Source organism: Trachurus japonicus, chromosome 15 (assembly GCF_045865225.1).
Source record: "Trachurus japonicus isolate A0001 chromosome 15, Traja_1.0".
Taxonomy (NCBI): Eukaryota; Metazoa; Chordata; class Actinopteri; order Carangiformes; family Carangidae; genus Trachurus; species Trachurus japonicus.
Window position 1 is genome coordinate 16,006,148 of NC_140921.1, and position 13,190 is coordinate 16,019,337.

General features: G+C 41.8%; 1 protein-coding gene across 25 annotated transcripts in view; it reads right to left on the reverse strand.

Annotated features, from left to right (window-relative positions):
* The window catches only part of kcnma1a (potassium large conductance calcium-activated channel, subfamily M, alpha member 1a), a 136,499-nt gene that overhangs the window by 63,112 nt on the left and 60,197 nt on the right, over positions 1-13,190 (reverse strand). For all 25 annotated transcript variants that reach the window (XM_085799922.1, XM_085799925.1, XM_085799918.1 and 22 more), the window contains exons 3-5: positions 12,741-12,802; positions 1,346-1,439; positions 628-739 (exon numbers count right to left, since the gene is read on the reverse strand). In XM_085799922.1, the coding sequence (XP_085656048.1) occupies positions 628-739; positions 1,346-1,439; positions 12,741-12,802 (268 nt within the window). The remainder of the gene's footprint in view (positions 1-627; positions 740-1,345; positions 1,440-12,740; positions 12,803-13,190) is intronic.

Consider the following 13,190-nt stretch of genomic DNA (forward strand, 5'->3'; position numbering starts at 1 on the left):
GTGTGTGTGTGTGTGTATATATATATATACAGTATATACATATATGGGGATAGCACATGCTTTAGCATGTGCATTCTTCATGTGAGTGTGAATGAGCCCATTAGATGGCAGTTATGGACCGCTGTGAGGTATTCCAGGTGCAATGCCTCAACACAGCATTTACCAATGAGTCTGAAGCAACAACACACACCGACACACAAACACACACTCACAGGACCACAGCCCAATTCTGAGTCACTCTCACTCCCATTAGTCCATCCACTCTGCTGTGTCTGTGCTCCCTGAAACATCAGAGGAACTCAGCCCTGTCACTTTCAATGATGAGGAAAAGTTGACTGCAGCCCGGAGCAAGAGGGCCTCAGAGACACACTCCCAGTAATGGGGAGACAGAGGGGGGACCGGGAGTCAGAGGAAGAGATAGGGAGTGATAAAAGGAGGGGTGACGTGAACATAGAGGGCAAAAAAAGAAGAGAAAATGGGTGCTAGAGTTAAGGAAGATGAAAAATGGAGAAAGAAAGCAACAAGAGATGAGGTTGTATGGTGAGAATGAAATAATGGGTATATGAAATGGAGGTTGTCAAGGCGACATAGAAAAAAAAAACATCAGAGAGAGGTATACAGACTTACCGAGCCAGCTTCTGTTTAAGTATACAGAGACAAACACGGGAGGAACAGTGAAGAAATCGACCACGGAGTTGACCTCCAGCCAGAACCACAGCTTATCATTGGCTGCTATAAACTGTCAAAAAAAAAAGGCGGATGGCATTCAAAATGACAATTATGGCGTCTTTCCCTGGCATTGCTGACATACTCTATAGAATGACAATAGCTTCACCCTATTTGCTGAGTCATGCGAATGGTTGGTGGTGTAAGCAGCTTATGAGTTTATTTATTCATTCATTGGGGATGTCAGGCTTGCGTTTGCACCACTGGAATGCTGCTCTGGCATGACAGCCATGCTAGCAACATTATTCCAACAGTGTCAGTTTAAACTAAAGTCATTCTGCTGAAGTATTTGTAGGTGACTTAGGTGGATGCCGCCTTCAGTGAAAGGATAGCTGGTTGTCCAGTAAACCTGCTATGTCTCAAAGTTTTTTCAAATAAGTTTCAAATTTAAAATGTGAAGAAAACGTTATTTATTATTGATAAAGATTGTAATGTGTGTAAAATGAGGCCTGCCCACATTCCCAGCGTGCATATTGTTTATACCTGTGTATTTAAGAACATGCCTGTAATTGTGCACATGTATGAATGAGTGATGCTGTATGCTTGTGTTTGTGTTTGTGTGTGTGTGTGTGTGTGTGTGTGTGTGTGTATGAGCTGGCACGCTCATGCTCCAGCTTACCCTCAGACCAAAGTATAGAAGGAAGAAGACGTTGAAGGCCATATCGATCTGTAACGTGAAATCTTTATAGAAGTTCTGACAGGATTCTATAGGACTGGAGAACAAAAACAGAGAGAGAGGATAACATCAATACAAGATTAAAACACTCATTAACTAACATGTGGTAGGAAGGTTAATTTTTATTTTTTGGTATTGTTTGTTAAATAATGGATTAAAAATGGGATTGTTATTAATAATACCAAATGAAGTGAATTGAAATTGAGTTTCACTGACACCCTGCAGTTCCTCGTTGGAACCCTAGGGGGTCACAGACCAAGATAAAAGTCCTCGCCATAGAGTCAGTCACATTCAGATGAAACAGCTGCATAATAAACTGGAATTGGTGGCTAAGAACAGCTGCTTTGATGTGACAGTACATTCAGCATACATAAATTATTCAGCATCTGTCAAACACAAATATTCCAACAGATATTCCCTCCTATGACAGAAACTCCGCTTGGAAAATTTTTAACAGTGCAGTGGCTGGCCGGGTGTCACTTTAAAAAAGAAGGAGAAGGAGAGAGAAAAAGCTGATGGTGATAAATGAGCCATAAATTGTCTGGTCTGTCATATAATCCATCTTCATGTTTACCTTGTGATGATTAACCATTAGAAAGTGGGTGCTCTCAACAAAAGCAATAAGAGCCTGTGTTCCCGTCCCATTCTTCACTGAGTCATGGGTCTATAGTGTTTTGCTTTCCAGTAATGAGGTATTCCCACTGTGAGAAAACACATGAATATGCATTATGGTATAGCGGGCTATAGGCGAGCTTTGGGAATGTATAGACTGCTAAGGGAACACACATGAGGCTATTATAAGAATAAACAGCTACAAGTCCCATACGTTCACCTTAAACATTAAAGTATGCATGGAGCCCATAGGGGCACAGCGTGAGATCCAGAATAGACTGATGAGACTCTCCAGATGTAACAAGGAGTGAATCTTAATCATCTTCCAGTTAAGATCAAACATTTTATCACACAATGATCCTTTATAATGGATAACTGAGTAAAGACATGCCAGGCAAAACACATTTCTCCATGAGGAGGATCTAACTTGTAATTCATGAGTGTGTGGTCTGTCTGGAGCATATCCCCAGGACTGATGTGATCTAAGCAGATGTAAAACCCTGGCTCAGGTCCAAGATGCTTCGAATCAGCAGTCTCATATATGCAGCAACTGTTTTTTTTAAAAAATATGGGATTTCAGTTGGTTGAGTGGTAATTTCTCATACAGGGCCCTCAGATTTTGGCACAGATTAATTCACTCGTGACCCCTCGAAGCAGTTTACATTGATCTGGCCTAAATGCTCAATTGTTTACTGTACTCACCACCTGCAACTACACGTGATTGTGTTGGCATTCAACTGAGCAAGTGTGCTAAAACAAACCTGCCATGAATCATACATACAGCTTGGGCATACACAACACTCCTTGGGTGATTAAATGTCCTTTTCTCTCAAAACAGCCTCCAGGCCTAACACCCATCTACATATACAGTATATACACAAACACACACACACATACACACTGCAGCTCATGTGCCCCCCACTCTCCAAAACTGATTTAAAGCTACAACCATAGCTGATCCTTACAGACCATTGTGCATGAGAATGCACACACTACGTACATGGGAATAGGAGTACAAATACATAAAGGAGCACATATGAGTATGCACACACAGATGGTGCACAGTGAAGACACCATTTGGAGTGGTCACTGTGGCATTTCCCCTTGGGCCCAGCTCTGGCCTAATTCTGAATAACCGCTCAGCTACGGTCATGTGACCTAAAGCATTCTCAATAACAGAGAGAGCATGGCAGCACACAACATAGGCTCAGCGCTACATTCAATTTTGCAGCACTCAGAGCTGTAATTTAGTAATTTTTTTAATCATCGTTTTATAGTAAGGCTTATCATTAACTAAAATAGGAGGGAACGCGCATCATGCAGACCTACGTTTTCTCTGTTCAGCTCAAGAGCACAATAGCTCATCAGTACGAGAGCAGCTCCCATTGTCTACAAATGTGGAGATGTGCAGAAAAATGGCAACACAGAATAAAAAAAACATTATCTCTTTACTCTTTCAGGCAAGTCATTATGTTTGACTGCATCACTGACAGAAATAAACACTTAAAAGGAGCTAATGGTTGATACAGCTCTTTTCCATATTAACATTAAAACAATATTTCAAAATAAAATATTATCTAATTGAATCTACAACTACTTAAATAAAAAATAAACATATGGCAAAAATGGCTGTCCACTGTGAAAGATATCAGGTTCAAAATCAGTTCCCTGGGATGTAATCCAGTTTACACCCCTTTTTGGTTTTGGTTCACTTTCAACCTCAACCTCATTTCTAGCAACAGCAGGTGGCTTTTTTTTCAGCTAAAAAAGCTTTAGAAATTGCAATACATGCCCAATCTTACAGAGAGTTTGTGACTATACACGGAGAACACAGTGAAGACAAAAATGAGATATTTAGTGCCAGGAGATGGCAAGGAAAAAAGCAAAGTTTAAATTTCATTTCATTTTTTATACAGTTAGCCTTCATTCTGTATAATGCAATATATCGATGACGCATTGAGTCATTATGTTGGGTGTAAATGTTAGGGTGTGGCTTATATGACTTTAACACCAACAACCACAGTGTGTCTCACTCATCACCTCACTGCTCAACTCTGGACAAAAACAGAACATTATAAGCTCCTATGTGTTGCAGGGATTCTGTATTGGATTTCACTACACTGTAAAGATGTTTCAATGTCACTTCACACTCCACAATCACAAGACATTCCTGGACACATGCGCCAGTGTCCTGCAGAAAATAGATCTGCCCACCACAGTTCTTATTACTCCTTTAAGCCCCAGCACAGCCTGGGGTTATGCCATCCTTCCTGAAGGGACGAGGGCAGGGGGGAGACAAAGGAGGAGAGAGGTGGGAAGACAGAAAGCCAGGGACAGAAGAGAGGTAGTGACTGTTGGAGGGAAAGGAAGAGGGAGATGTGAAAAAGATGACAAAAAGCAAAGGGGACAAAGCTCCCAGAGGTACTGGAGACAATTTGTCTCACTGTGGAGGAGGACATGTGGAAATCGCCTGGAGATTCCTGAGCTCCTGTGCTAAAGCTATAGCGTGTAACTTCTGACGACCCCTAGAGGAATTTTATGCAATTACAAGAACCCACCAGCGCTTCCAGTCATGTCTGGCTAGGCTGTGGTCCTGATGAAGGTCAATAGACCGAAACGTTGACTTAACAATAAAAGTGAGTCTGGGAGCAAGTACTGATTTTTTATGTTGAACCTGACTGGGGATCTGTTCCCAGCACCACCCTAAGGAGAATGTGCATGCTGATTAAGCCTGGCTAGGCTGTGATCACACAAACATACATTACTGCAGGTGTTGTGCTTTAACATCTACAGAAAGAAATAAACTGCTGACACATGTTGCTACTTTACAGACATTTTACTGCAGGAACAACAGTTATATAACTCCACACCAGAAGATTGTTCATACTGTAGGCTACATAGCAGGCACTGGCAGCTAAAGAATAATCATATGCTGCAGCTGAATGTGACTGAGGTTGCTGCACCGCAGGCACCGGGCGGCGGTGGCGAATATTCCCGCAAATCTGCATTTTAGCTTTGGGTGTGGTCACCCGAAGGGTCGCCACTTCACAATCAGCTCTATGTGTGGGGAGTGAGTGGAAACTACCTCGACATCCTGGCACCATAATTATAGTGGTCACAGCCGAACCACCTCGCCTTAGTTTACTGGCTAGCAAAGTCTGTCGTTGCAGCGCTCGCAATGCTCTGGTTAGGCCAGGTTTCCATGAGAGCATAAACACAGCAGTTTTCTTGTGCTACGTTGAGAAGCCCTCCACAGTCAAATGTGATCCATATTGTGCACTTGTTTGTTGCTAGCAGACTCACTGCTCCTGTGCCCCCTTGTCTTGTGAGGTAAAAGGCTCACGACTAAATTATTGCCGCCACTGCTTGAGCACTGGGGCAGACGCACAATAATAATCTACCAGTTACTATTACTTTGCACCGTTTTCCACCTACATAGTTCCTCCACAGCGGGGGCGGGGTCGGCATATCACGGTGGCTGTGGCCGCATCATCTCGCTCTTTTTTCGACCCTCTCTTCAGCTCCAAACTCACTCGTCTGCACCTCGATTACGGACCACAGCGTGGTTTTCCACATTTAACTCAGGTAACTCAGGACAGAATAACAACAGTCTCAGTACATATCAGTGGGCGCAGTTGCCGGTGTGTTTTTAAAATTAGCGGGTTTGATTCTTGTGTCGGAAGTCATGCTCAAGTGCTAGTGGAAAAGCAAAAAGAAAAGAAAACTGAGCCGGGCCAAGCCGCGCTAGTGGAAAAGGGCCATAAATAATAAACCTCCTAAAGTGTCCCAGTCCGCTGGGAAAAAACGTTGACGATATTATTGTAGCCCATAAGTTTTTAATGTTGCAAAATCCTAGCGGAAACACTGTTATTTCCTGTTTTGCCGCATCATTTCCTGAATGTTTCCGGCTGACATGAAATTCAAAACAACAAATTCGACTGATCGACCTATGATGTCTTATCTCATCTACTAATGGCTTGGGTACAACGAACAAGAGAAAGTTACCCACTATAGCTTTAAACTCACAGCACACTAGTCCTTCTCTAACCCCAGCTTGTTAGGAGACCTAGCACTAACACACGTGTGCCCCTTGCTTACATGTAGACCCACACAGGAGAACAGTATCTGCCTTGGGGGAGGCTACAGAGCATGTAAGTCTATTTCAGGACATAAAATGCTTCCCCACGTTAACCTCCTCTGACCAGGAACTCTGCCTCTGGAAAACGCAACCAGAGAGGTAAAACTCATTTGTTCACAAGGGCATAGGAGGATGGTCGGTGATGACGTTCTAAAAATAGCCCCGAACACCTTTAGTCAGTCAGCAGAAGCCAGGCTTTCGTTAGCCTGCATATGACCTTGGCCGGCTGCTGTAGCAACAGAAAGGTTTGCCCTTCCTGAGCAAACAATAGCAACAACAACACAACACCAGAGCAAGACACCAAATCTGAGTCATTCTTCAGAGCCCAGGAATGTCTTAGTATCATAAGCATCTTGGAATGTATTTATGGATTCATAGTCTCATTGATCTGTTGATATTCGCATAGCCCCATACAATCAATGTACAACCCAAACAGAAAAATGTGAACCCATTTAGAGCGCGATGTGAGCACAATGACTGAATGTCTGGTTAAGGTGCCGTATTTCTCCTGAGGCTAGTGCACGTACATGTGAGGGATGCAGCAGGGAGGAGACTGTGAAGCTGAAAGAAGGCCAGGTTAGTACTTAAATGACTGATTTGGGTCAAGGCACCATTACTAAAATAAGAAATACTTTAACACCTACAAGGGCAATGGACAAATAAAACCTCCCCACGGAGACTAAAAATAGACAGCTCTATTTTCTAATCTGAATGCAAATGACTTGACTTCCTCCACAAAGACACTATTTATTTTAGACTCTGAAGGAGCAGTTTGAGACAGAAAATAGCACATCGCTTCAAGAAACCACAACCCGACAATGCAATATAACTCAAATGAGAGTGAGCACTCACAGATATAAAGATGACAGAATTTTTAAAAAAAAAAGAAAAAAAAAGTGACATGTTTACAAAGGAGAAATAACTCTTACACTAATGTATGGTTAATTTATTCTGAAGCCAGTGTTACAGAACAATAGCTCAAGTACATACGTCACATCACTCCTCGCTTGAACACAAACTAATTAAGAGATAAAAGCTGTGGTTATGTGCCATATGCAGAAAGAGGAAGTCCTTATCAGCACACCGATTAACACTGTCAAGTGAATGAAGTTGGCCAATCTGGTTTTATTTGTTTTAATTTCAGGGCACTTAACCAGCATTTTTAGAGATCCTCGTGTAAAATAAGTAGTAATAATCAGCACAAAAAAACAAATTTATAAATGTCCCTAATCATGTAATTATTCCAACCTCTCCTAATCCGCTCATAAGAAAAAGAAATGGATCCCTTAGGAAACAAGAATTTTAGATAAATTTCAAACATTAATTTATTCTGTGGAAAAATTCTTGCTTTCATTTTAATTCTTATCTAAATGTAATGACTTCCTCTTCCAAGCCAGCCTCTGAGTTAATCACTATGAGATGGTTAAAGTTTAAAGAAATTATTTTAAACTGAACATGAATGTTAGGAAATTAATCAATTTATGACAACAAGGTCGTTTCTGCACTAATGTGTGAGGATTCAAATGTGTATTTCCTCTTTTGATTCAATTCATTTCTTGGTTTTGTAAAAACTCCAGTGCTGTTTGATTTGTGGTACAAGGACATACAACTCATATAGACAAACTTAATACAATGATTGTGTGAATGTACAGAAGATGTCTGCACGATTTATCAGGGATTAATGAGCTAAACTACTATTGAATGTGCACAGTCCTGTATCTGATCATGGGAGCTGTTACACGACAATGCAATTTATGATCAATGTAATTGATTATGCAAAAATCAGATCAAAAGCTGGAAGGGTTATCATGAACCGGCACTGTGGCTACACATTTGAAAAATAATAACCATGAAGGAACTTTAATCATTTAAGTTTCATCTGGGCTAGTTAACTAGTTAACTGAATGTTTTGAATATGGCTCATGCTGCGTTCATGCGATGGTCTAAAAATAGCCCTTCCGCTTGGCACTGTGGGATACCAGGGAACTGCAACAGCAAATGGCCTTTATATCGCCATGGTGATTTGGATAAACAAAGAGGTCTGACCATTAGGCATGCACCGATACCAGCGACAAATATCATATTGCAGAGCAACTGGGGTAATTATCTCGTAATCATTTCTTACATTAGATTTCAATCAGTGTTTAAAGCGCTGAATCTGCATTTGGAGATAGAGTGACAGCTAGAATGCCTCCACTCTAATACTAACAGCCTGACAGGTGATACCATCACACCAGTGTACAGCTTTGCCACATGTGGGCTACAAAGGAATCCTTTTTTAGAGCATATATTGACAGTGAGTCACTTATTTGGAATGAGAAAATATCCCTAAAAAAAATATCAGGGGAAGTACTGAAATGGCATTTAGTCTCCAGTGGGAGGGATTTTAGAAAATTGCAGAAGATTTGATTCGGAAATGAATCATTTCTCACTGCCACAGTTTGTGGATTTAAATCTGAAGCCACTTGGGAATGGTGTCAACTGCAAATTAAGTCCTCTAGTGGTTACATGGTCCTCTCTGACTCCATCCTCAGCCAGGTACTGTCAACACCCCGAGGAGGAGAGCTCCTTATATAGGCTCCCCTTCATCGCCACAAAGTCTGCCAACCTTGTCTCACTGCTCAGCCATATTTCTCACCTTACCCCATTAATTAGTCATTAGGCACTGTTTCTTTTTTCGGGACTGACATTGATCGCACACTAATGATAGAGTTACAGGCCCAGGCTACTGCTTATGAGGCCTCTTAGACAGAAGATAAATTTTGCTTGTATGTCCATATATCTGTGAGTGGGCTTCTGCCAGTTAACGTGACTATGCAAGGGTGTGCATGTAATTGTCTGTATGTGTGACAGGGACGGTTCGAGAAAGAGGAGCAAAATAGAAACAGAAGTAGAGCAGGAACAAGGGCATCCCTTTAAGAGCAGCCTGCAGAGACTTTGTCCTACATTCCTCTTTATTTGTTTCATGGGAGCACAGAGGAGGAAAAAGAAGGGATGAAGGATGAAGGATGAGCCAAGGTATTAAAGCAGATTCAAATGTGGGTGGGAGAGGACGCAGTATCCTCCCATTGAAAATATAACCAAAATAGCACCAGTTTGGCAAGTGAAGTCTGCTGCAGAGGAAGGTGGTGTTTTATTGTACATTATTATGTGTTGCACTGAACTGTGATAAACAACCACTTTGTGAAAACAAGCAGATGGGCAGTCATTCTCAGTGAAGCTACAGATTCATTCGCATTCATTCAAAAAAAAAAAGGAAAAAAAGACACAGTCCTCTTGACAACAACAGAGTTGCCAAGCCAATGACTAGTACTTTCTGTGCTCAACTAGGAGGGCATCCAATTTAAAAAATCATTCTTTTCAAACTCTTTCTACCTGCTTCCACAAAAGGCTTTGGTGATCTGTGGCTCTTTGCTGCAGGATGTTGGCCAACAGGGCTCCTGCTAGGAAAGCCCCACTTGCAGAGAGCTAGAAAGAAAACAGCTCATGGGAGACTGGTGCCTGGCCACCAGAAAGGTATGTTTTCCTCAGCATTTTGCCCACTGTGTGTATGCATGTGTGTGTATCACTGCCCCAAGGGGCTACCCTGCTTCAGTGAAGTAGACACAAAAACCCATTGTGCAGATCCAGCCTCCCGAGGTCCAACCCAAATGCACTTATTCCACCACATGTCTCTTTTCGCTATTACCGAACTCGACCATAATCCTTCCCATTACTGTTGCCTTTTTCACAGACGATTTCAGGATGATGTTCACTTCATCCAATGGCCAAAACGGCACTTTTGAAGAGAAAGGGAGAAAGCAAACCTGTATAGTTCATGCGTCTGTAACCTCAGTATTTGGTGGAGTAATTACTACCATTAATAGGGTGACCTATATCTGTGCTCATCGATTTCCTCGGCCATTAACATTTAGTTGCAAGGAAACTAGATGGACAGAAGGTCATTTGTAGAGCGTTTTTAGCATTTGAACATGGGGGTAGAATGTGAGTCAAATCATTTATTCATGACCTCGATCAGGAAAGCATGCACATGCAACTCCACAAAGGAATAGCATTTGTCAATATTGGTATCCTTGTGCATGCTCTTTGAGTGACTTCCAAGGACACAGTGAATAGCTTTGTTGCGATGCTATAGCTCTGAATCTTTTTGTTTATTAGATTTTACTGCAAATAGATTTTGGACAAATACAAAATGAAGTCTTGCTCAGTGGAATATGAAGAAAGATGTCGTTGGGTCGACTGTGTAAAGTGTAACATTGAGTGTAGAACACAGCTCCAGCTGTTGTAGTGAAAGTATGACCATGACATAAGCCTGGCCCTGTTCAGGATGTCAAAGCCCCCAGAGTCAGCTGAGCCTGCCCTGGGTCGATCAGTAGTCCCCCTGAGAGGACGTGCACACTCAAGTGAAAAGCTTTAGCTAATCACAGTGATGAGGGTGGAGAGGGCCTTGGAGCTTAATAGGAGCACAGAGAGATCAGGGCAATGCTTCAGGGAAGCCAACTCACATAGAAATACACTCAAAGTGCAGCATAACCCACAAGAGATAAACAGGGACGCACAACAGCCAGACAAACCACAGTTCTGCAGCAAAGCTGAATAAACCAAACTATTCTACCTTTTTCCAGGTGTGATCTTGTGGCAATGCAACTCCCTGCAAACCTCTTACCTTCAACCTTTCTTGTCTTGTGGACAGGAAACACGCTCATATTTTAGGTTAGCCTTATGCTAAAGTCATAATCATTTGTTTGCTTTCTGTTTTTATGAGATTCAATAATTACTGATCATTACCACGGCCAATGATTGATTTAGTAAACTACTATATATCCCTAGCTGGTTAGCAAGTGAACACTAAATGGGATTATAATTCTCTCAACCCCCCTTTTTTTCTTTTTTCTTCTTTTTAGCTAATGTGCCAGAGGCAGAAAGGAACACAAAGAGGGGGCGATTGAGGGATGTATGGAGAGATAGAGCTGTGGAGGAGGAAGTGAAGGTTTTTCCTAAGGTACAAATGGGTGACTGGATTCACTCCAGGAATAATTTCCCTCTGCTACTAAGATAAGAAGACAGTACAAGCTGGATTGCATTTTGGAGTTCTTTGTTTTGAGTTTGACATCTCTATTCTTGTTTTAGACTCTCAGTTCCCTCAGGGACATAATTTCACAGTCCACAGATATTGTATTAAACTGAAAACAAACTACAGGAAGTAGTTGTTACTTAAAGATAACATGCTGCACAGCAGCCAACAGAGGAACGAACATGATGAAAAGGTACCACCATGATACAACACCACAGTCAACAGATTATGGTTCCTTTGCAGTTGACTTTCCATAACCGCAGGCACTACAGTAAATATTTGAAGCTTTATTTTGATAAATCAATGGTCCATGAAATAAAGTGCAGTCGAGGCACACAGAGTTGGTGTGCAGGCCACAACAACAAATTTTTGGTCTTTCTGTTGCCAGAGGCACATGTAACAACTTCTGCTACATAATTGGAAATGATAAATTGCCTCTTTTGCTTAAATTTAAATCAGCACACTCTGAACCATGGTACTCCAAAAATGTGGGGGGTGGGGGCTCTACTACAAAGGCTTTTGCTAATGGAAGTCAGGTGTGGAGAAATGCTGTGAACAAATATACAGGATGGAGTAGCACCTTAAATTCAATTAGCCTTTAAAATAACCATTGTATTGTTGATGAAAATAGGTACGAATACTACTACTGTACTATATGACACCATCAATCAAAGTGAACAAGGCTGGGTAAATATTTTAGTTGCCCTGCAAGTGGCTGTTCATGCTCCAGTGTCAGGTCGGCCTGTTGATTATGTTAAAGTCCTTCTAGATCTCATTTCAGGACATGTCTTACAGATGCACTATGACCTTCCCATAGGTGACAGTGCAGTGTGCCCTTAAGGCAGAATGATTGATTGAGGTAATTACTTAAATTACCAAGTCATCATCTGATTATTAAGAGGTGATTATATTCTTTTAAAAGCTAATGAGCCCATAAATCTACCAGACAGAACCTTGAAAGACTTGGTGTGGATGGCATGAACTGCAGTATAGTTACTCAAGACATGCCAGACCTCCAATCTGTCTCTGGGTGACTGCCAGCCAGGGATACGCATAAACTAACAATACACATTCATTCGCTCACACGCTGAACAAGCTCCCCAACACGTACAGTATCTGCCTTTCTCTGTTACCATGGCAACTGACAGCCCTCCCATTGACAAATCCTCAGTTACAGATGTGTGTCTTGTGTGTGTGTGTGTGTGTGTGTGTGTGTGTGTGTGTGTGTGTGTGTGTGTGTGTGTGTGTGTAGCTATACGTGTGTGTGCATCAACGCCGCTTGCCAGCGCTTGTGGGGGTGTGAGTTTGTGCATTTGCATTTCAGAGACTTCAGCATGAGGAGATGAGTAAAGACGCATGTGCACCTGTCATTCACATACAATATGTAGGCCAGTGTAAGTGCATGTAACAAATATGCAAGGTTCATTTTATCTACATTTCAACATCAGTATGGCTGCTGGTGCATGTGTGAAACTCTAGCTTATTTCAGAGTATGTCATGAAACTGATACTTACTCTGAGGAGTCTATAAAGTATATTCCAAGGGCCCCGATGCTGAGCGCAAAGACTAACACCACCTGGAAAGAGAGAGAAAGATGAAAGAGAAATTACTTTCATGCACAAAGTGACACGTGTCATCTAATGCCCTATTACTGTAAGTTGGGTTGGACACAATAGGTAACACCATCATTTACAGCATCTGTGATTAAACAGAAACCTGCCCCCTGCATGTCGCAGAACAGTGAACGTTCTCAAAAAGCACGTGTTGAATAATGAATGTTCACCCTCATGTCAACAAACACAACCCATTGAGTACAGGCAGTGTAAAGTCAAGCCAGTACAATCATAGCAAGCTAAGAAAGGACCCAACTGCAGGGAGGAACAGTAACAATGTGGTGTTGAGAGGAATGTTTAGACAGAACCATGTTCATCATGTGTTGACGTGCAGCCCTCAACTTCTATGCT